Genomic DNA, 20,403 nt, shown 5'->3' with positions numbered 1-20,403 from the left:
TACTATGTAACCTGTTTGAGTGAATGCCTGAATGGAAGTTCAATTAATATAAGGGGGTATGCCAAAAGAAACATTAGCTATTCAACAACTGTGCGAAATGTTATTTTTTCAATTATTTTGAAAAAAAGAAAAAAAAAAGGGAATAAAATTCAACTCTCTCCACTCCAACGTGTTGCGTCACTACACACAAGTGACAAATAATCATTAGTAATTGAATTTGCTGCCGAAATATTCCAGAAAAGCTTAATCAAAAGGCTAAGACTGTGGAAACTTAGGAATTGCTTGTTATCTAAAGGTTGAACACTGTAGCTGAAAGCTTAATTTTAGTTCACTTATCCTTTGTTTAGGGATCAAAACGAGCTCCAAACACAGAGCAGAAATAGCATTCAATTGTCTACACAAAATATGACAATGAATGCCTATTTAAGCAGCGCACAGTGACATAATGACGGCGTACAAACCAGTGCTCTCTCAAAAAGTAATGTGGCCAAAAGACTACAAATCCCAGTGTTCTCCGTCGCGCTTAAAAACGACGCGTTTCCTGTCACGTTCACGCTGCTTTCATTTTGAAGGTGAATCTTTCTGAGTTCCCAGAGCCACATCGCAGGTAAGTACAAAGGTCTCGTAATAATGGGCGTTTGACGTCTGCCATCATTTTTAGTGTCCCCCCTGTTTGTATATTTCCGCGACCACGCTTTTGTCAGCGAGGTTTGTCTCTTGTCGCTAGGCACAAACGCTAGCTTGGCTTTACACAAGATGCTGCGTGCGTGCGTGCGTTACGCAATGTGTGCAAGTTGTTAGCTAACACGAGTCAAACACAAACCTGTCAAGCACATGGTTGTTTTGTTTGGGGTTGTTTTATCCTCAAGTCATATTTAATTATTTTCACATCGTTCTTAATAAAATTAATAAAATCCTTACAAAGTTATGTGCTGAGCAGTTGACGCTGCTGTCTTAGCCAACATTACATCAGTTCATCCCTCTTCCGGGTTTCAACCAGATGCGCCTGTAAAAACGTAAAGCTTAGTATTTCAGCAGGTATTCCTTGTCTTACCCTTTCGACACAAACTCTAAAACTGTTTGCATGATGATGCATGTTATATAATTTGTGGCTTCAGGCTGAATAAATTTGCTCTATAAATAAATTTGCTCTATAATTTGCTTTGTTAATATCCCCTGTTTAAATTGAGACGAGCCTTGAGTGCTGCAAGTAGACCCCTGCGTCTAGTCAGATATAGCTGCTAAAACTAAAAGCTGTCTTTAACTTTGATAAAAACGTCCTTGACCCCAGAGGGTTTGAGATGACCATAATCATTACTTGATATTATAAAAAAAAATAGTTTATCCTTGCCTACGTCCAAGGGTAGGATATTTATTAAGTACTGTTGTCATCTATTCAGAACCCAATCAGGAACCATGTCCACTGTGTGTGCTGCTGGTGTGGCGACCCCTGCTGCCACTGAGCCAACAGAGCAGAAGAAACCACTGAAGCCCTGCTGTGCTTGTCCAGAGACTAAGAAAGTCAGGGATGAATGGTAAGAAACTGCCCTTAAACGATTCAACCTTATTATTTTTGCAACAAAGATGTTGATGAATGCACGTTTTTTTTTCTCTTCAAATATTCAGCATCATTGAAAAGGGAGAGGAAAACTGCACAGCCCTGATTGATGCGCACAAGGATTGCATGAGGTCACTGGGATTCAAGATTTAACCACTCCATTTTTTGTGCGTGTGCGTGGTAAGCATTTCCAAACGGCCACTCAATTTCTAATATGCCATGAAATAAGTCCTGTTCCTTGGGTGGTGGCGCTGGAACGTAAACATGAGGACTGATCAATCAAAAGCTTTACAAATGTTTAAAGCTCTTTTACATTCAATCGATGCAAATTCTCACCATGTGTCTTTCTCTCTCCCCTGCAGTGTGTTGCTGTGAAAGTAGTAGATGAGCCTGGATATTTTTCCTTCTTTTCCTCCCTTTATTTAATACCTTTGCTGGATGGGAATGTTGCGATGCACTTGTTTTTTAAACAGAAGTCTAAATGTCTAAAATGCTATGTGGAATTGAATAAAGGTCCTATGCAATAAGCCGTTTGTGTTGTACTCCTTGCAGAGATGAATTTTCACTTGTGCTCTTCAGGGTTGTGTTTTTTGTTTTTTTTTTAAACTGTAAACATCTTTTCTCTTAGCCACTTCTCTCACCACAGTTGCTTTCTCTGGTATGCACTTGGGCTTAAAAATAACCCATGCCCCCTGCACCGTCAATACTTTGCATATCTGCATTCTTTCCCTGGAAGTGTCACGCAAGCTCAAGTGTGCCTGATGGTGGACAGCTTGCTCACGTTCCCCCAACCTGCTAATAGAACCGAACAGCAATTGTAGAGCTGACATGTTGCCCTATTAACGGATCTGCAAATAAAAGCTTCATGTTTGAAGTTCAAATCTTTGAAGTCCAAAGAAGAGAAAATTGAGTGGCCCTTCAGAAGGGACGTACTTTGCTCCCTGTTCACATGCTCCTGTTAAGACACTAGGTTCTAGCTTTCTGCCAAAACTGATGTTTTGTTGGCCTTTTCACGTGTTTGGAAGGGGACAAAAACTAGGCGGAGCTAATACCTTGTGATGTGACAAAGGTTATATTTCCAGAGCTGTTTCAGCACACACTTGGTGAAAGTCGGAGCTAGCATAAAACATTACAACATTGATAAAACAGAATCAGAACAAACCGAGAGAGAACCTGCCCTTACCAACGCGAATCATTTAATCACGTTTTATTTTCTATTTCTTTACACCTGCCTACCTCTCTAGCTACCGTCATAACTCAGCCCAATACACCAAACGTATGGCTTGAATTATATTTATATTATGACAGTTATGTTGTCTGTTTAGCGTCTTAGCCTTTTCAAAGGCCGAGATAAATTTTCCGTCAGCTGCGACTCCTCCCGGCTGATGGTTACGTGAGACAGCGGTTGTGGGTGTTTACACCTGTAATCTGACCTGCGCTGTCACTTTAGTGTCCCCAGATATGCAGCGGCCGGGCAGTTAACTGCACTTAGGCGAAGGAAGTCCTTTGGCTTGTAGCTCGGGATGAGCTTTTTCTTTAAACACACATGAGGACTGAGGCTCGGCCGCATTTGTCACTGTCCCTCTTGTCCCTCCCGTTTCCTGCCTCTCTCCCTCGTTCCCTCTGTTATGTTAAGTAGTGGGCCTGCTTTCTGTCCACCACTCTCTCCTCCTTGGGTTTCAATTCCTAACATGGTTATCCATCTAGGGCTCTGTCAATGCCCACCCCTCCCATGTCCCCTTCTCCTCCAGCTGTTGGCCCATTGCTGAGGGCCGGCTGGGAATGAAAGGGACCCGAGAAGCGCAGCGAGCGGCACGACGGCGAGACTCAGAAGGGAGGAAGCCAGAGGAGAGGGGAAGGGTGCTGCATTATGAGAGGAGGAGAAGAAGAAGAAGACCATTCCAGCTGTGTTTTTAAAACAAACAGAGCCGTGAGAACTTCTTCACATTGAAGAATTTTCCACTCGGCGCCAAGGGAGCAAGCTTCTACTGTGAGCGTTTGGTTGCTCAGTATCGACTTATTATTCGGGATCGAGCTTCCCCCCCACCCTCATAACAAAACTTGCAGTCGTTGTCAGTCGGCGAGACAGAAATAGCGCAGAAATTTACTCCTTTGTACCCCGCAACAGAGAGCAGCTTGGCTTTGGGGAGAGTTTTGAGCATGAGCACAGACAACTCAACTCTGCTGGACAGCTTGTTCTTTGCTCCACTCTGCAATGGCTGGAGCAACAACACAGAAGGGGCCATCTACCATTTGGGCAACACCTTCCTATTCCTGGGCTACATGGGAGGCAGCGGGGCCTACGGGTGCCTCTTCATCTTCGGCTTCCTGACCCCCGCCTTCGCCTTCCTGGCCCTGTGGGGCTGGATGACCATGTGCGGCCTGGACGTGTTCACCTGGAACCTGCTCATGCTGTTGGCCTGCCTGGCCCAGGTCTGCCACCTGCTCTTCCGGCTGCACCAGGAGGGCATTCGCAGCGAGGAGATGACCTCCCTCTATCAGGCCGTCTACCTGCCGCTGGACGTGCCCTTGCAGGTGTTCAAGGAGATCATGGGCGCCTTTGAGAACAAGATCGTGGAGCTGAAAGCCGGACAAACCTACGCCGTGGAGGGCAAGACGCCCATCGACCAGCTGTCCTTCCTTCTGTCTGGGAGGTGGGGGAACGTGTGTGTGTGTGTGTGTGTGTCTGTCTGTGTGTTGGAATGTGATTGATCAAATCATCACTGCTAACTTCAAGTAGTACAGGGAAAGTACACATACGAATAAGAGTTTATTTTTGCTAAAATCACGCAAGATTGACTACACCAGTACCTTCTAACAGCAGTCTGTGTCTCTGCCTTGCCAGGGAGCTTCTTAGATGAGAAAAATCCACTTATTTTACCTCTTTTGCCTACTCTGCTTTCCGGAAAGCATGTGCTAAAAGATATTGGCCCTTTGTGATCTCACAAGGGGATTATTAGTGACAACACCACCGGACATACATTGTTTCTCCTCTCTGAGATTGCCTTGTTTTTGTTTCCCTTACAAAAATGTAGGAGGTCAAACAGGAGGCTGTGAAAAGACGCCTCAATAGAACTGATAGTTAAAGTAACCAAGTCAGGCTACTCCACTCAGGAACACAATGAAAAGCAAAGATCTAAACTAGAGATAATATTAGACATTTAAGGTAAAGGAGCAGATTTTTTGACAGTGAGATGAAGCTGTCAATACAACAACATAGCCACTATTGCTATAGTTCGCCTCGCTTCCTCTTTTGTGAGAAGGAGATAAAGGAACACTGCCATTTTCAATGATACCGATCAGGATTCTTTGTTAGTTGTGTTGCCACACTGAAAAACACTTAAAACAGATTACATTATTTTCCAGGACTTTCTTACCATATATTTGCACGTTTTAGCTTGTTAAATAGGTAGCTCTGTTTTGGGTCACAGCCAAGTTCTGGGAAACATTAAAGTCTCACAAACGCATATAATTCACTCCTGTTCTCCTGACTTTAACTTAGTGTGTGCATTGTACATCTTTCTGATGTAATCCGACCATAAAAGAATAGCAAATACTCCAGATCTTTTTTTTTTTATTTATTTATTTTTTTTTTACTTTGCCACATCTGTTTTGCATCATCTTGCTGTGTGGTATCTGGATTCTGAAGGGAAGTGTATGGGAAAAAGACAAGAAGTTCAGAGGGCATAGCTTTTTTGCACCACTTACAGTAAGATTATAAACAGAAGGGGCAGCTAAAAAATTTTATATATATATTATATTATATTATATTTATATATATAAATTAATATAGCTACACCACAGTATTTATAGGTTTTATTTTAAAGGCCCCTCCAATTTGAAGCGACTTTTTTTTTTTTTTTTTACAGCACTGGTCAGCTATTCCAGTCTCTTTCATGCTGTTGGCCATGACCGTCACAGGAAACGTATGCTCTTCATCCAAACATCCTCAAAGTGGAGCTGCACTGGGCTTTCAGAGTGCTGGAGCCGACACTAGAGAAATGTTGTAAACAGAGTATCCCTGTCTGTGACTCACCAGGCGGCGTGTCGTCCTCTCTGGCCACTGCCAAGCGGGTATAATGACACCCAACTGCTCTTCGAACCTTGAAACAAATAATGGTTGGGCAGCTACGGTAATAGGTTACAGCAAATGGACAAACAGGGGACCAACAGGGAAGCTACCGAAAATATATTACGTTTTTGCAGATTTCTACGCTTTTGGTTGTTTAATGTTCTTTTGACTACTTTGATTATTTTGCTCTTGTCATTAAGTGATTTTATTAGATGCCATTTCACTACTGTTACCACTCCTGCCCACCACGTTGTTATTACTCTAGATAAGAAATACACACAAACACAAAAGGCCTGAAAGAGGAAATCCATTGTAATCATTTAGTTGGACACATACAAACCAGAGAAAATTATGTAACCCTATTTAATTGGATGAAGACAATTTTTTTTTTTAAACGGTAAACCAATTTTACCAGAATTTGGGGATGTACTAAAATCCTGCGGCGGGGTCACTGCAAGGACTGACCCTTAGCTCTCTCTTTGCTCCCATAATCCCTCCACCCCCCTTTCTTTATTGTTTTATTATTGTATTTTAGGATTAATGTTTCTCTTGAGGGCCAGTTCCTGCATTATATCCACCAACACCAGTTCCTCGATTCTCCAGAGTGGGAGTCTCTCAGACCAAACGAGGAGGGAAAGTTCCAGGTATGCTCTTAAAGTACCACTCGTGTTTTCTACGCAACGTGCACATGCTCAATTTGCCACGTGGCCACTCTGAGGTCTTCCCTTCGCGCTCCGCAGGTGACCCTGACGGCGGAGGAAGACTCCCGCTACATCTCGTGGCGCCGCCGGCGTCTCTACATGCTCCTGTCGAAGGAACGCTACATCGCCCGCCTCTTCTCCGTCATGCTGGGCTACGACATCGCCGAGAAGCTGTACAACCTCAACAACAAGCTCTACATCAAGAGCGGCATGCTGCTGGACATCCGCCTCCCCAGCCTCTACCACGTGCTGGCCCCCTCGTCGCAAGGCAGCGACGGCGGCAGCGGGAGCGACGGCGGCGGCGGCCTTGTCGGCAGGGAGCAAGAAGCCGAGCAGCAGGACGAAGGACAAGCGTACCAGAAGCCCGACCCGTCCGAGTGTCACGTCGACCTGCAGGGACCAAGGAGGTCCAGCGAGGATGAAGACCAACACCCCCAGGAGGGTCGCCACAGACACCCGTGGGACTCCGAGCCGGAGCTGCCGTCTGGTGAGGACTCCACCAGCCTGGTTCTGGAGGACTTTGGTGATGTGGTGGGCTCCTTGAAGGAATATGGCAGTGAGAGGGATTATCTGAGGTAGAGGGGCAGGGTGCTGGAGCTAACACACTGGGTCACCACTTGAGCTACATGTAAGTACCTTCACTCGGGCGGCGACTGGCGCATGAGGTGGTGTGTTTTGTGCTGCATGGGCGGCTCGCACGACTCGGACTAACCTGGCTGTAGCAGGGTGCAGGGTGGAGGGTAGGGACTCCAGGGGGGCACCTTCATGAGATTGTTCTTCCGAAAACTACATGTTTAGCCCTGTGTTTACAGTCTCCCTCATGAAAAAAACACTGCGTTTTAGCGTCCTGCCAAAACTGATGCCGTCCACATGTTTGGAAGGCGACAAGAAGGGAGCAGCGTGACAGGGCGGAGCCAACACCTGACTGGGGCTGTAGTCACTAACCTTGGAGAGAGATATGTGCCCTTTGTGACATCACAAACTTCAGCTTTCCATGAGTGCACTGGCACAGAAGTTTTTCATTTAGCTAGAGTTGACTGACAGGAGAGAGACATTTTTTACAATCTATCTATCTATCTATCTATCTATCTATCTATCTATCTATCTATCTAGCTATCTAGCTATCTATCTTTTGCTGCTTACACTGCCGGCTGCCGTTAGCTCACTAAATGCTACCTTATGCATCTCTTTATCTCCCTCCTAAATTTTCTCCATTTTGGTTTTGACTCATGTTTTAACTTGAGACTGCACAAGAAACATTTTATTGCTAAACCGTGGCTGGATTTCCTTGCTGATGGACACTCCAATTTTGTCATATGTTCTATTTCCGTACCGAATATCCTCCCCAACCAGCTGCTCAGCATTAGAGGTTGCTGGGGGTCTGCCGCTCGACATACACTGTCGTTGTGTGCACAGTAGCAGGGTTCAATTTATCCTCCAGTGATGCTCCAGTGAAAACAGTTTAGCGGCAAATGAGAGCCGGCCTAGCCATCTGATCAAGCCCAGTTCTGTGCCTGTAATTTGTGCGTTTGCGCAAAGTGTTCCAAGCAAGTGAGCGGTAGCGTCTGCCGGACAACAGCTGTGGTCCCCTCTGACTGGGATTAGAGCACGGAGATGTAGGCAATGTCCAAAAAAACCCAGCGCTATGCTAATAATCTGCTTTGCCCTCTGGCTGCCTGCTCGTCTGTTCACCACCCAGCCTGCCCACCTCCCACTGCCCTCCACCATACCAAAGGCAGCCGCTGTGGCCAATCACAGGAGGGAGCTCACGTTTCATAGCTGCGGACTGGGGTCAGTGTGGGGGTTTGGGTTGCAGGGCAGCTGTGAAGCAGTAGCTCATATGTACAGGACACTGACTGTTCGGACTGGCTGTGGCCAGACTCTGCACTTTTCACGACACTCAATTGTGATATAACTGACACTTGAATGGCTCAACAAGAGTCCCAACAAGCATTATTCTAGTTCCCCATCATGAACTGGATTTGGAAACCCTGTGATCTTAACCTGAAGCCGGGATTCAACACACATCCATTCAATAAAGAGCCCGGAGTAAAATAGTTGGATAGCTTGAGGAAAACTTGAAAGGTTACTGTGTGAACTTCCAGTCAAGTCCAGTCAGATTTGTGTGACGGTGGCCGCAAAATCACCGCCCACAAGTCAGCTACTTCTAAACTCATCCCCTGAGAAAACCCTTCGTAAATGTTTGGCTTTTCCATCTTAGGAAATGCTGTCCGCTATCAGCTGCTGGAGCAGCATCAAGGTTTTGCTCTTCGGCAGCAGACATTGTTCACAACTTGTAGTAGCTTTATCTTCAAGGTCCTGTCCACTTGCCTTCATACATCTCATCCAATTAGCGGGTGACTAGTTATTTTATTACATATATTTCATTGGAGGAAAACAGCCATATGGGTGAGCTTGTTTGGTGGCAAGGAGATCGCTCCTCATTCTGACCTTCTGGTGGTTTTAACACTGTGGCCGATGAGTGTATTTTGAAAGGGCAATAAGTCTTCGAGGAGAGTAACTCAGCCGAGGCGGGAGATGAATGCGCCGTGAGTGAACCCTCTAACCAAAGACTCTGTGTTGACTCTGCAGGAGAGGACGATGAGGTGAACATACCGCCTCGATTCCAGAGGGGCAAAGCGCCGCTAGCTCCCACCGACACTCCAAAACTGTGAGAGACTCCCTCCTCAACGCCATTATCGATACGGTATTCAGCTGCATTAATCTTACATGAGACTTTTGGCACCGTCTTGCCCGTTTGCTGCCCGTTCCTCGGTTCCACCACTGTTTTCTTATTCAGTGCGGAGCGTCTAGAACGCGGCCTCTTTTAGCTCATCCATGTTGGGGATTGTACTGTTTCCTTACTAAATCACATGCAGGGCTCACGTGCTGGTAGCAACAGTTTACCTTCCATTGCATTAAATGCTCTATTGCCATTTTCCAGCACTTAACAGCCAACACCGTCCTTAGGATAAAATATATCCCATTGTCATGGAGGGATGTCTGAGTTATATCCGTTACAGCAGCCAGCCACTAGTTTAGTCGGATCAAATTCTTCAAAGGCCCCAAATGTTGCACAAACAATAATTTATATCAGTGAACTCCCCAGAAATGCAAAAAAAAAAAAAGGTCCAGCCTGTACTTTTTTTTGCTCCACTTATCAAAAAGTGTGTGCTAAAACAAAAAGTATAGAGACCAACCCTTTGTGATGTCACAAATGGTACATATCATTGATACCTCTACAGCCATTTGTTGGCTCCGCCCACCCTCTGACACTCTGGCTTCCCTTTTGTAGCAAAAAGCTAAAAGCCAGCATTTTAGCAGGAAATGATAAAGGGCTAAATTCATTTCTTGGAAGAAGTGTGAAAACAATGTATGTGTAACAATTAACAGTTCAAAGCTGCCCCACTAGGATCCAGATCGAATACTGACACTGAAGCGTTTTCATATTTTAGCATTGTGCTAAACGCTCAGGTGTTTTTCAGGAGGGGCTACCAAGACGTGGACTGTATCGGCTGAGATGAAAATAGCACAATGAAAAAATGTCAGAAAGTTTTCACATCGTTACTTAAAATCACACAAAAAAAACCTAAGATGTGGTTAATAACAGTGTTTGATTTTACGTTTGATTTCACATGGTCGTCTTTCACTGTCTGTTTCTGTAAAATCCACAATTCTACTACTAGCGGGAAAAGAAAAATTCAAGAACTCTGGAAAACCTGCATCTTGTTGCATACTTTTAATCATTCACATTTCTTTTTGCTGGACTTGTTTATCTGTATACATAAGTGTATGTATACATGTGTAATATGTGTGGACTGCGTGTTTTTTGAGGGGTGACCTTGACTGATGGATTTGCATTGGATGACATTGAATTCTTCTGTACAGCAACATCTTCTGAGATTTTCATTTTTTTTTTTTTTTTTTTAGTTTTTGTATCTGACGATGGATAATACACACACTCTGTGAATGGCATCACGTGTCTTTCATTTACATCATGTGTCTTTTATTAATATTTACAAATTAGATTATTAGATTATTCAAAGATAATTCCCAAAGTCAATTTTTATGTTCACTTGAATGTTATTCCCTTGTTAATACACTTGCCTATTTTTCATGTCCTGTCAGTGAACCCTTAAATTATTTGGCTTGATCCGCCTGTCAGAGAACTTGCGCTCACGCACAAAGTCCTGGGAAGTCAGGTTGGTGTCAACAACCTCCGCTCGGTGTTGGTTCTATTCTCTGAGACCACCCTTCGGCCGCCTCATGTTCTGTGTTTTCAAACACGTGGGAACCACAGGTTTTAGCAGCAGCAACCTCTAAACAAAGGCCTTAATAACTGTGTTGGGAAGATCTAGCACGTCTTTTGGATGCAAATCCTGCAAAGATGATCAGCTGACACAGCGTTACTGGAATCAGTGTAGCTGGCTGCTATTTGTATTATTTAATACCATATTTAAAATCTACTTATACCGTAACATTTCGTCAATATTTTATGTCAATGTTGAATAAACAGTAATAAAAGCATTTTTAATGTCAGTTTTAGAATGTATTACATTATCATTATTAAATATTATGACTTCATAATATGAGGTAATTAGAGTAACTGGAAACAAGTCAACTGTTACGACTATTTGGCAGATTATTGAATACAGAAGTGAAAACACAGTTAGGGGCTCATTTCTGTTTAAACAACAACACAGAAAAGGCAGATCTGTAAATATGAAGTTCTATGAATTTTACTTGGGATACCCTGATATCAAAGGTCTTATGGAACACTTATCAGAGGCAGACAAAACACAAAAAGCTTATTATTTTCTTAACCAACAATTTATCCAATTAATTTGGTTATAAAACGTTATAATTTTCAAGCTTTCTCTTATTGTGCAAAATCTGTTTGTATGAGTGTGTGTGTGTGTGTGTGTGTGTGTGTGTGTGTTTTTAATTAATACAACAGAGTGTCAATATTGATGCCCATGGTGGATTTTCACTGCCGCCTCCTTAGAAGTCACACACTTGCACAAAGTCATGTGACCACGGGGCGCCTCGTCTGACGTTGAAGTTGTTCACACACAACGGTCGCTCCCCCCTGAAACATGAACACATCATTTCAACGTCTCAAACCATTATCTGCTGGATCTGGGGTTTGAAAGGTGCCCTACCTGGGGGTGGGGAACTCGGAGAGACACACGGTCTTGACGTGGACGTTGAACTGTCTGTAGAAGCGAGAGCCGGTGTTTTTCAGCTCGATGGAGTGGATCTCGCACAGCATGACGGGATGAGAGAGCACCATGCGGTACACCGTGGTGCCTGTCTGCCTGCAGAGAGCACAAAAAAAAATGTACAATGTAGCGCAAAGTGTAAATAGACTGTAGAAGGCACTGCCGACCATAAATGCACATCTGTAGATGCAAAAGTTGGATGAGATGGTGCCGTTTACAAAGAAGAAAATGAAATCTGAGGTACCTACAGCCTGAACCGCTGGCCCTTCCCCGCGTTGTCCGTCTTCAGCGCCACCTCCAGCTCAGCGCTCTTATCCAGAGGAGAAACCTCCAGGTGCAGCAGGAAGTGGCGAGCTGGCCGGGCAAAGAAAAAAAACAAACAAAAAAAAACACACATCCACACACCTCCCATCATTTGCCTTTTGCAAGCATTTTATTGCTTATTTAAGCTGGGAAATTGTGTTTCCCCCCCCCACATCAAGACCAGGCACTCACCACAGAACGGCTGAGAGGAAGACGTCAAGAGGAAGAGCTTCTGCTCTCTCGGGAGCGGAGATACTGTTATGCCGCTGTTTTTTGATAAACCTGAGAACACACACACACACACACACACACACACACACACACACACACACACACACACACACACACACACACACACACACACACGGTGACCGTATCAGCAGATGTTTATGTCACTCAAGAGATGAGACAGCCGGCAAAAGTTGTCGCGTGATGAAAACGGTGCGGTGACAGGTTCCAACAACTCTGAACGGAGGGCCACACTAGATAAGGTACCCGCAAATAACTATTCACATGAACAAGACATCTGACATAATTTTTTTTTTTTTTTTTTTTTTTTTTTTTACAGTTGACCCATTCAATATGTTGCACTGACTAGTAAAGTATGTGCTGAAAAATACATTTTTATTTCACATTTTTAATGAATACAGTCAAACAGATGTCAAATTCAGTTTATTTTCAACATGGGCAGCTGCTGATGCTGAAAACTGTGTCAATCAAAGTCTTCAAAATGGGATTTGACTGATGATTGACACAAGGAGTTGGTGATCAACATACTCGGGAGCCCAGGTTTATTTTAAGGGCCGATGACTATGTAGCACCTCTATGTGCGCTCTTGCAATTGTAAAGATAATATTAAAACAGATTCGTAATCTCGAAATGTATTTCACGGGAAGCAGCGCAACTTATTGTAGCCTAAATAGAAGGCCTTGCCTGAAATGCCTTTGTACTTATTAAACTTCACACCAGTGGAAGATCTCAAAGTTATGTAACATATGAGATTAGTCAAAAATTGCCTGCAAGGTTGACCATTTCTCACCTATCGTTGGACACTCTCCGCCGAAGGCATTGCAGTCCCTGCAGCGTCCCCGCAGGAAATCATCGAAGCTGGAGCACGGGATCCCCAATAAGGGACATGACGCGTTCAGCGCGCTCATGTACACATGCAGCGCCCTCATGTGGTCGCATATGACATAGCCGTACACTGGAAAGTATACAAGAACTAACAAAAAAAACATAACACACACACACATACACACACATACACACACACAGACAGAAACACTAAAGGCTCCAGATGTGTGCGGTTTCTACCAGTGCAAACCTGCCCAGTTATTTTATTTATTTATTTATTTTTATTTTAAACCTATGCATCCTTGCCAGGGATCGTTTAGTTTATTTCAGCTTGCAGCTCAGTGTAAGCCATTATTTGCTCTCGGACTCTCAAGAACTTACTCGAGGCAAACCTGGAGCGAGCGCAGCCAGTCTGGTCTTGTCCTCCGTTCAGGAAGAAATCCACATGGCCAATGGGGATGGAAATGCCAAAATCTGTTGCAGGGGAGAATGTCAGTGTTTGGTCAGATTGCAGCCGGGCAATTATTTCAAAGACAGTGTTCAAGTCCAAAATAACTATGGGTGTGAACTTGATGTTCCGGTAAATCTGTCATATTATAGGTTTCAGTCCATCTTCAGGACCTTGGTAGAATAAAAACAAAAAACCACAAAACAACAATAACATCTGGGCAGAAAACAGGTGAACTGATGAGTCTATGATTGAAGACTTTAGAGACTTTAGTTTTATGCCATTGTCGTAATTTTGGGTCATAATTTGCGACCAGTCTCTGCTTCTATCCTATCCGGTACCTCAGCTTTTACGTCTTACAGTTTTCACATCTGACCATATTACAGCCCTGCCGTGGCAATGTGTTGCGCACATAACCCAGCCGTGCCTTTCTTAACCCTCTCCGCCCTGATCCCTCCCAGCCACGCCAATGCTCTGTGGGCTCTTATTATGGTGGTGCATGAATCGCATATACGTTTGCCAGGGGAAAAAGACTGGCCGATTAAAGCAGAACCATAAAGTCTCACAGAGTAGAGGTTTGAGGATGACTGCAAAGGATTTTCCTTTCCAAGATTCCCCGCGGGTCAGCTGCCTTGAAATAACACTAGCCTATTATTAGACGCGCAAGAATGGATGATTGGGGGGAGCAGAGGCAGAAAGAAACAAACAAACACGACTGCTGTTGACATGTTATCTCTTGTTTGGATTTTATATACAAAGCTTAAAGCTTGTGTTACACAACTAGAACTAGAACAAACAAAACCCCTTTGCGAACCCTCAAAAGCAATCTTGCTGCAGTTTGTTTGACTTCTAGAACTTTGTTTAGCTTAACTAAACAAATGAGCGGTCCAGAAAGACAACCTTAAGATGGCTCTTGATGAAAGCAACTGTCCAGTCAGTACTCTAGGTTTGAGCTCTAATGGGGCTTCTGAATATTTTGTTTGCTTCTGTAGTGTCTGAAGCTTTGACCCTTCTCCTGCAGGCCTCTGCCTGTATTAGGAGAACACACCCCTTGCTAGTACAGTTTCTGTATCAAGGCGACCTGCCCATGGAAGGTTGCATCCCTGCTCCCTGGGAGGATTGTTTAGATAACACACATTCCAACTCTGGTCAGTATCTTTCCCTTTCCTCCACCTTTTATGTTATAATTGCCTCTTTGTCCTCCTTATATGTAATGTGCATGATGACGAGACCTGTGGGTATAAGGAGGTGATGGATGTTCTAACTATTCTCTGAGAGATTGTGAGAGCTTCTGCGCATCTGGACACACAACCTCCCCGTGCTTTCTGGACGCCTGTTTGATTTCTGACGTCTTTGTAATAAACCTGTTTTTATGCAATCAAGTCGGTGTCAACGAGGATTCCTTCAACATCCACACTTCACTGCTGCAACCTGAAGAATCCACCATACTTTTGCCATACATTGTGCCTTTCCAAGGCACTGTAGCTTAGATGGTCAAAGCACCTGTCTTGTAAACAGGAGATCCTGGGTTCAAATCCCAGTAGTGCCTTTGGGATTGTATCAAAAGTGTTCTGTGCATTTTTCTTCTGAATCCTACTAGTGCCTTCTTGCAAATGCAGCAAAATTTATTTTTCTTTAAAACTTAAAATTGCTTTAATTATAATTAATACGATATGCCTCGACTTTGAGAAGAGGTACTGTGGCTTAGTTGGTGAAAGCGCCTGTCTTGTAAACAGGAGATCCTGGGTTCAAATCCCAGCAGTGCCTTTGTGAATGTATAATATGTCCAATTTAGCCTAGCCTAAACCACTGTAGCGTACTATAAAAAATACCTTTTCAAAGTTGAAATCAGAAACTGATGAGTTTGAACCCCTTTCTGCTTTTTTCAAACCTAGAGTACTCTCAAACCTGTAGTCTCGGTTTGAGCCCCTGTGGACTCTGTTCTTTTTGTTTGCTTCTGAATACCAAAATATACTTATAATTGTGCTTAATACTTACTGAAAATCTCTTGACAAAGGCCTTTTCCAAGGCACTGTAGCTTAGCTGGCCAAAGCGCCTGTCTTGTAAACAGGAGATCCTGGGTTCAATTCCCAGCAGTGCCTTCGTAAATACATCACCGGTCCATTTTAGCTTAATCTAAAGAACTGTCGCGTACCATAGAAAATACTATTTCAAAGTTGAAATAAGAAACTGATGAGTTTGAACCTCTTTCTGCTTTTTTCAAACCTAGAGTACTCTCAAACCTGTAGTCTCGGTTTGAGCCCCTGTGGACTCTGTTCTTTTTGTTTGCTTCTGAATACCAAAATATACTTATAATTGTGCTTAATACTTACTGAAAATCTCTTGACAAAAGCCTTTTCCAAGGCGCTGTAGCTTAGTTGGCCAAAGCGCCTGTCTTGTAAACAGGAGATCCTGGGTTCAAATCCCAGCAGTGCCTTCGTAAATACATCACCCGTCCATTTTAGCTTAATCTAAACAACTGTAGCGTACCGTTGAAATAAGAAACTGATGAGTTTGAACCTCTTTCTGCTTTTTAAACCCTTTGAACCCCAGATAGCATTTTAATCCTGCTAAATAAGATAAAAATGGGTTTGACTCTAACCCCACGTAAGAAATCAGGGATTTGATTTCGAGAACCACTTTTTCTGGAAAACTTTCTGAATAGCCGCAAATGCAGAAATGAAGCAAAGCATGGACAGTTCTCGTCACTGGGGGTTTCACTGACAAGCAGGAAACACCAAAGTAATTTCCTTCAGTGTATTTCTGAGCTTTTGTTTGTCACACAACATTTCCCCCCACATAAGCTTAGAAGAAGTTGCCTTACAGTCAGAGTCAGTGTGGATAACGTCGACAAACTGGGCGTCAGAGGGGTCCAGTCGGTCGAAAATGTCGGCTCCTTTAAACATAGGTCCCGCTGGATCCAGGCCTGAGTGGAAATCCCATAATGCCACAATTACTCAGCAGAAATCATGTCATGAAAAAGGTTACAATTTAGGCCTTGCAGACAAGAATTTTAGGGAACATTGTCCCATAAAACCTGGGAACTGAGGACATCTTTATGTGAGGTTCCGTTTGTGTTTGTGAGAGAAAGAGAAATCCCCATGAATGGATTTTCATGCGCATTTCAAGAGCCTCACAGCCTCTGCACTCGGACAGACTGAGGCGACATTAACAGGAGAACAGTGGAGCGTTGTGTCAGAGATAAGAGCGCCTCCTCACACTGCCTCAGAGAGGTTGTTATCGAAGAAAGAGCCGAGGACTGTCTGCCCCGTTCTTGTTCCTCTCCCTCTTTGTCCGCAGACATATTGCGACAACAACGGTAGCTGATTTCGTTTGTTGTTTTTGTTGACATGTCCCTGTGGTCGCTCTCGGATTCTCATAACCACCTCGCAGCGATTCGGTCGCATCTCACCTGTGATTCTCCCGATCTTCCCTTCGAAAAGAGTGCCGACGAAACCGGCGACGTGCGCCCCGAGGCTGATTCCGATGAGGTGGAAGTCCTCCAGTTTGCACCCTTGTTTCTGTTGGACGAGATCGGGATCAATCAATCGATCAATCAATCAATCAATCAATCGATCAATCGATCAATCGATTGGTCAGGGCAGCAGTTTCAGTAGAGACACTCAGACTTCCCTGGCCCCAGTCACCTCCTCCAGCTCATCCGGCGGGACCCCAAGGCGTTCCCAGGCCAGCCGAGAGACGTAATCCCTCCAGCGTGTCTTGGGTCTTCCTTGGGGTCTCCTCCCGGTGGTACATGCCCGGAACGCCTCTTCAGAAAGGCGTCCAGGAGGCATCCGAAACAGATGCCCGAGCCACCTCAACTGGCTCCTCTCTGTCCCGTCTGTCCTTTTTCAAGTAACTTCTATAGCTCTTTACTATGGCTGTTCTGCTTTAAAACACTACCATGGTCAATTGTGTTCATTATGTCTTTGGTTTTGAACGGATTTTTCAGAAGTTCTGCCAAAACATGTCCAAATCAAGGAAAGCCCTATGTCTGTGTCAAAGAAAGATATAAATCCATACTACTACGGTATTAGGAATAGATAGGATGCTCCAAAAACAGACTTGAACTTTATTCTGAAAAGTCAAAGGTTGCTGATGAAGGGTGATCCCTGAACTTCCGCCTACCTGCAGCTGGCTGATGAGGACAGAGATCTCCACTGCGACCTCCTTGTAGCTTTGCACCACCACGTTGTAGGCGAAGGAGGCGCTGTAGATCCAGTCTACCACCAACACGTTCACATCCTGAACCCGGAGCAGTGCCTGGGCCAGGTCCTTCGCCCAGGATGGCGTACTTCCCAGGGCCCTGTGGGGTGACAGCAGGAAGATCCAGTGCAGTGACGTCAGTGTAGATTCATTATTGTTCTGGAATTAATGCTTTGACCTTTCTTTTCTAGTTCTTTTGCACGTTTATGACTCTCTTTATTGACAGCTATCGCTGACACCTTCTCCTAAGGAACTAAAATTTGCTTGCACATTATTGAACTAATTATTAATGTGAGAGCACTCTCTATTTAGTACTTACATGACTAGTCTGTTTGTTCTTCCTCTTTTTTTTCTTCAGATATTCAAACATTCTAAAACAACTTCTAGTCAAACTTTCTGGTCCAACCCACCAAAAAAAAAAAAAAAAAAAGTTAGGTGATAAAAATCATTGTTCTCTTTATTCCCCAGATTTTGTTTTGCAATACTTGGAACAAGCACAATATGGTCTGTGCTTTTGTACAGAAAAAAACAGAACAAACATAATTTACCTGTTGAAAATAGTTGTGGCTTGATCAGCAACGACAAGGATGCTTTATGGCTTTCAAGGGCACCGGTGCTCACCTGTAGCCGTGGATGATGACCTTAGTGGGGCGCGACGCAACAAAGTTGGAGGCCTGCTGTGAGTCTGCGACAGACTGGTGGGTGAAGGCCTGCGCGCAGTCCTCATTCTTCCTGGTCAGCAGCAGATACTGCACCCGCAACTTGGCACCGTGCTGCCGGTACTCCCGCCAGGTGGTGTTGCTCAGCTCGGCACACTCCTCATCTCTCTTTTGTCCCTCCGCAGCTGTGTGTTCACAGGAGGGAGTTCGGAGGGGGCAATGTTGTGTCAAGATCCCGGAATGTTGTTTTACGTGGAGCCTTTGAGCCAAAGGTTCTGCGTTATCCTCATTTTTCTGATCCTCTCCTCGCTCTGTCGTCAGTACCTGCCAGCTTTTCCCTCCATGTCTGCCTCCACTACCACAAGGACGCCTGTCAACCAATCAGGCACTATGCATCCTGAAAAACTGAACATGTGAGTCTAGGTCACTCATCTCACCATTTCATACTTTTGATTTACTCTACGTTAACTCTAGTGTTGATGTTAAAAGGCCTGTTTTTTGTCCTGTGCTTGAGCCAAAGTAAAGTTTTTGATTTACTTTTACCTTGAATGTGTTGCTTCTGAACAGACAGGAGACACAAATTACCTGTAGAAATCATTAACTAAGACAGACTAAGATGTGTATTTTCGTATATATGTACAGTATATATACATATACATAGTTAACATGTTATTTTATGTATCGTTTCCTTTGCCTCGGACAAGTTCTTCTTGTCCTCTGTGGCAAAGAAGCCACATATTCTACGCCTTACTCCTCTGATGAGTCAGGTCTTGTACTTGCTCTGATACTTTCATTGTTTTTGTGAAAAAAATAATCTATTGGGTAATTTTATGATGGTTCTCAGCCTTCTCAGTGTTTTCCTTGTTGTCAATGTTTTGTCTGTATGCTAGGCAGACCTTTTCCCCAATAAGGGTGCTTCCTTTAGTTGTACTTTGGTATTAAAGAACCTGCTTATTTTGAACTTTGTCCATGAGTCATTAATTTTGGTTCAGGTCCAAACCCAGTCCTGACATAGAATACAGTTTGGAATTAAAGAAATACTTTACTTAATATACTTTACTTATATACTATACTTTACTCTTTTCTCTATTGAAATAGAAAGTCCTAATATCAATATCAATTTAAAATTTTGCAATATTTAACTTTACTTCAGGTAATGAAAATAAAAACCTTGCATGTAATGTGCTGTTTTGCAATAAGTGCTGTCCAGAATTACACCACAATTGCATACACACCACTATACTAATATAAGGAATTTATAGAGATTTAGCAAGCTCGGAACAAAGCTTTGTTTAACCCACACACCCTCTCATCTATGTATTTTCTTTTTGTTTCTCTGAAACCCCAAACTGTGTCTAAATAGACAATTATGCTTCACTTACCTACCGCAAGAGATGCAACACAGGCTGTCAGAGCTAAGAGGAGGATCGCCTTGTACTCCCGAGGCATTTCCCCAGTAACACAGATGCAAACAGTGGGGAGTAGCCGCCTTGAAGTTAGGACTTAACTGCACCCAGCTGCTACTTTCAGCTGCAGATTTGGTGGCCGGAGATCAGGGTGTGACTTGAGAAAATCCCAGTTTTGCGCAACGCCACAACTCTGAAGCCTCAGCTTAGCCTTTAACCGCAGACAATGTGTAAACCTATAAACATAGGTTTACAGCGATGCCAACGTGTAAACTTTACCCGGTCCTTTCGTTTACGTCATCCATCTGTGTGGTTTTCTTGCGTTTTTGGTTTCTTTCTGATTTGGGTTTTCTCTGAGCTGGAAAGTGGTCAAAGCTCTTTGCCTGGCGGTGAATCAATGACCTCGCTGGTTTTCAATGGCTATTTGTCTACGGATCTGGACTGTGGCCGGATCGTCCTCTGACTGTGTGTGTGTGTGTGTGTGTGTGTGTGTGTGTGTGCTTACATTAGAAAGAGACTGAGAATGTCCCAGTGAATGAAGCTGTTGTGTATCTGATTAAAGCTGTTGTGTATCTGATTGAACTGTGACACAATGACTGCCTCATTACCACATAAATGCCCTTTGTAAGTTTGCAGAATTTTCTTCAACAGCTTAAGATGTTAAACTGATTAGTACAATGATCCAAAAAAAAGATATATATAGATGGAGATACATTTTTTTAAGATCAATTTGGGAAAATGTGTGATTTTTAGG

General features: G+C 43.8%; 3 protein-coding genes and 4 non-coding genes across 12 annotated transcripts; 6 read left to right on the top strand and 1 right to left on the bottom strand.

The window, feature by feature from the left end:
* Nucleotides 1-470: 470 nt before the first annotated feature.
* Nucleotides 471-2,085, top strand: cox17 (cytochrome c oxidase copper chaperone COX17). Its single transcript, XM_076030901.1, has 4 exons — nucleotides 471-607; nucleotides 1,401-1,535; nucleotides 1,627-1,738; nucleotides 1,921-2,085. The coding sequence occupies exons 2-3, from the start codon at nucleotides 1,417-1,419 to the stop codon at nucleotides 1,709-1,711; spliced, it is 204 nt and encodes a 67-aa protein (XP_075887016.1). The 5' UTR covers nucleotides 471-607; nucleotides 1,401-1,416; the 3' UTR covers nucleotides 1,712-1,738; nucleotides 1,921-2,085.
* Nucleotides 2,086-3,272: 1,187 nt separating this feature from the next.
* Nucleotides 3,273-9,471, top strand: popdc2 (popeye domain cAMP effector 2). 2 transcript variants are annotated; one of them, XM_076030900.1, is made up of 4 exons: nucleotides 3,273-4,212; nucleotides 6,166-6,274; nucleotides 6,371-6,818; nucleotides 8,924-9,471. In XM_076030900.1, the coding sequence occupies exons 1-4, from the start codon at nucleotides 3,719-3,721 to the stop codon at nucleotides 9,004-9,006; spliced, it is 1,134 nt and encodes a 377-aa protein (XP_075887015.1). In that variant the 5' UTR covers nucleotides 3,273-3,718; the 3' UTR covers nucleotides 9,007-9,471. The 2 variants fall into 2 exon arrangements, with proteins under 2 accessions (XP_075887015.1, XP_075887014.1); XM_076030899.1 differs by having other exon boundaries at nucleotides 3,274-4,212; nucleotides 6,371-6,959.
* A 584-nt stretch (nucleotides 9,472-10,055) lies between these two features.
* Nucleotides 10,056-20,112, bottom strand: pla1a (phospholipase A1 member A). Of its 5 annotated transcripts, none has more exons than XM_076030893.1 (11): nucleotides 19,626-20,109; nucleotides 18,206-18,428; nucleotides 17,507-17,684; nucleotides 16,791-16,899; nucleotides 16,203-16,304; nucleotides 13,312-13,404; nucleotides 12,896-13,078; nucleotides 12,049-12,138; nucleotides 11,802-11,907; nucleotides 11,494-11,649; nucleotides 10,056-11,420 (listed from the first exon to the last, which is right to left on the bottom strand). In XM_076030893.1, exons 1-11 carry the CDS (start codon nucleotides 19,690-19,692, stop codon nucleotides 11,333-11,335), a joined length of 1,395 nt encoding a protein of 464 aa, XP_075887008.1. In that variant the 5' UTR covers nucleotides 19,693-20,109; the 3' UTR covers nucleotides 10,056-11,332. The 5 variants fall into 5 exon arrangements, with proteins under 5 accessions (XP_075887008.1, XP_075887009.1, XP_075887010.1 ...); XM_076030894.1 differs by having other exon boundaries at nucleotides 12,896-13,060; nucleotides 19,626-20,108; XM_076030895.1 differs by lacking the exon at nucleotides 16,203-16,304 and having other exon boundaries at nucleotides 19,626-20,111.
* Nucleotides 14,854-14,927, top strand: trnat-ugu (transfer RNA threonine (anticodon UGU)). The gene has a single exon. It is a non-coding gene; the product is annotated as a tRNA-Thr (tRNA).
* On the top strand, nucleotides 15,072-15,145 carry trnat-ugu (transfer RNA threonine (anticodon UGU)). Its single transcript has one exon. It is a non-coding gene; the product is annotated as a tRNA-Thr (tRNA).
* Nucleotides 15,407-15,480, top strand: trnat-ugu (transfer RNA threonine (anticodon UGU)). The gene has a single exon. It is a non-coding gene; the product is annotated as a tRNA-Thr (tRNA).
* On the top strand, nucleotides 15,742-15,815 carry trnat-ugu (transfer RNA threonine (anticodon UGU)). Its single transcript has one exon. It is a non-coding gene; the product is annotated as a tRNA-Thr (tRNA).
* Nucleotides 20,113-20,403: the final 291 nt, after the last annotated feature.

Source organism: Nelusetta ayraudi, unplaced genomic scaffold (genome assembly GCF_046127955.1).
Source record: "Nelusetta ayraudi isolate G7.1 ecotype Tasmania unplaced genomic scaffold, CSIRO-AGI_Nayr_v1 ptg000031l, whole genome shotgun sequence".
NCBI classification, from domain to species: Eukaryota; Metazoa; Chordata; class Actinopteri; order Tetraodontiformes; family Monacanthidae; genus Nelusetta; species Nelusetta ayraudi.
The sequence above is the reverse complement of the archived record's forward strand: the minus strand, read 5'-3'. Positions and strand labels throughout refer to the sequence as shown.

Excerpts from the sequence above, each read along its gene's own strand:
- cox17 (XM_076030901.1), top strand. The coding sequence starts at position 1,417 with ATGTCCACTGTGTGTGCTGCTGGTGTGGCGACCCCTGCTGCCACTGAG. Across the intron at positions 1,536-1,626 it reads AAGAAAGTCAGGGATGAATG|CATCATTGAAAAGGGAGAGG; the intron begins GTAAGAAACTGC and ends TCAAATATTCAG.
- popdc2 (XM_076030899.1), top strand. The coding sequence starts at position 3,719 with ATGAGCACAGACAACTCAACTCTGCTGGACAGCTTGTTCTTTGCTCCA. Across the intron at positions 4,213-6,165 it reads TCCTTCCTTCTGTCTGGGAG|GATTAATGTTTCTCTTGAGG; the intron begins GTGGGGGAACGT and ends ATTGTATTTTAG. Across the intron at positions 6,275-6,370 it reads ACGAGGAGGGAAAGTTCCAG|GTGACCCTGACGGCGGAGGA; the intron begins GTATGCTCTTAA and ends CGCGCTCCGCAG.
- pla1a (XM_076030893.1), bottom strand. The coding sequence starts at position 19,692 with ATGCCTCGGGAGTACAAGGCGATCCTCCTCTTAGCTCTGACAGCCTGT. Across the intron at positions 16,305-16,790 it reads GAAGATCGGGAGAATCACAG|GCCTGGATCCAGCGGGACCT; the intron begins GTGAGATGCGAC and ends ATTTCCACTCAG. Across the intron at positions 11,421-11,493 it reads TCCGAGTTCCCCACCCCCAG|GGGGGAGCGACCGTTGTGTG; the intron begins GTAGGGCACCTT and ends TTCATGTTTCAG.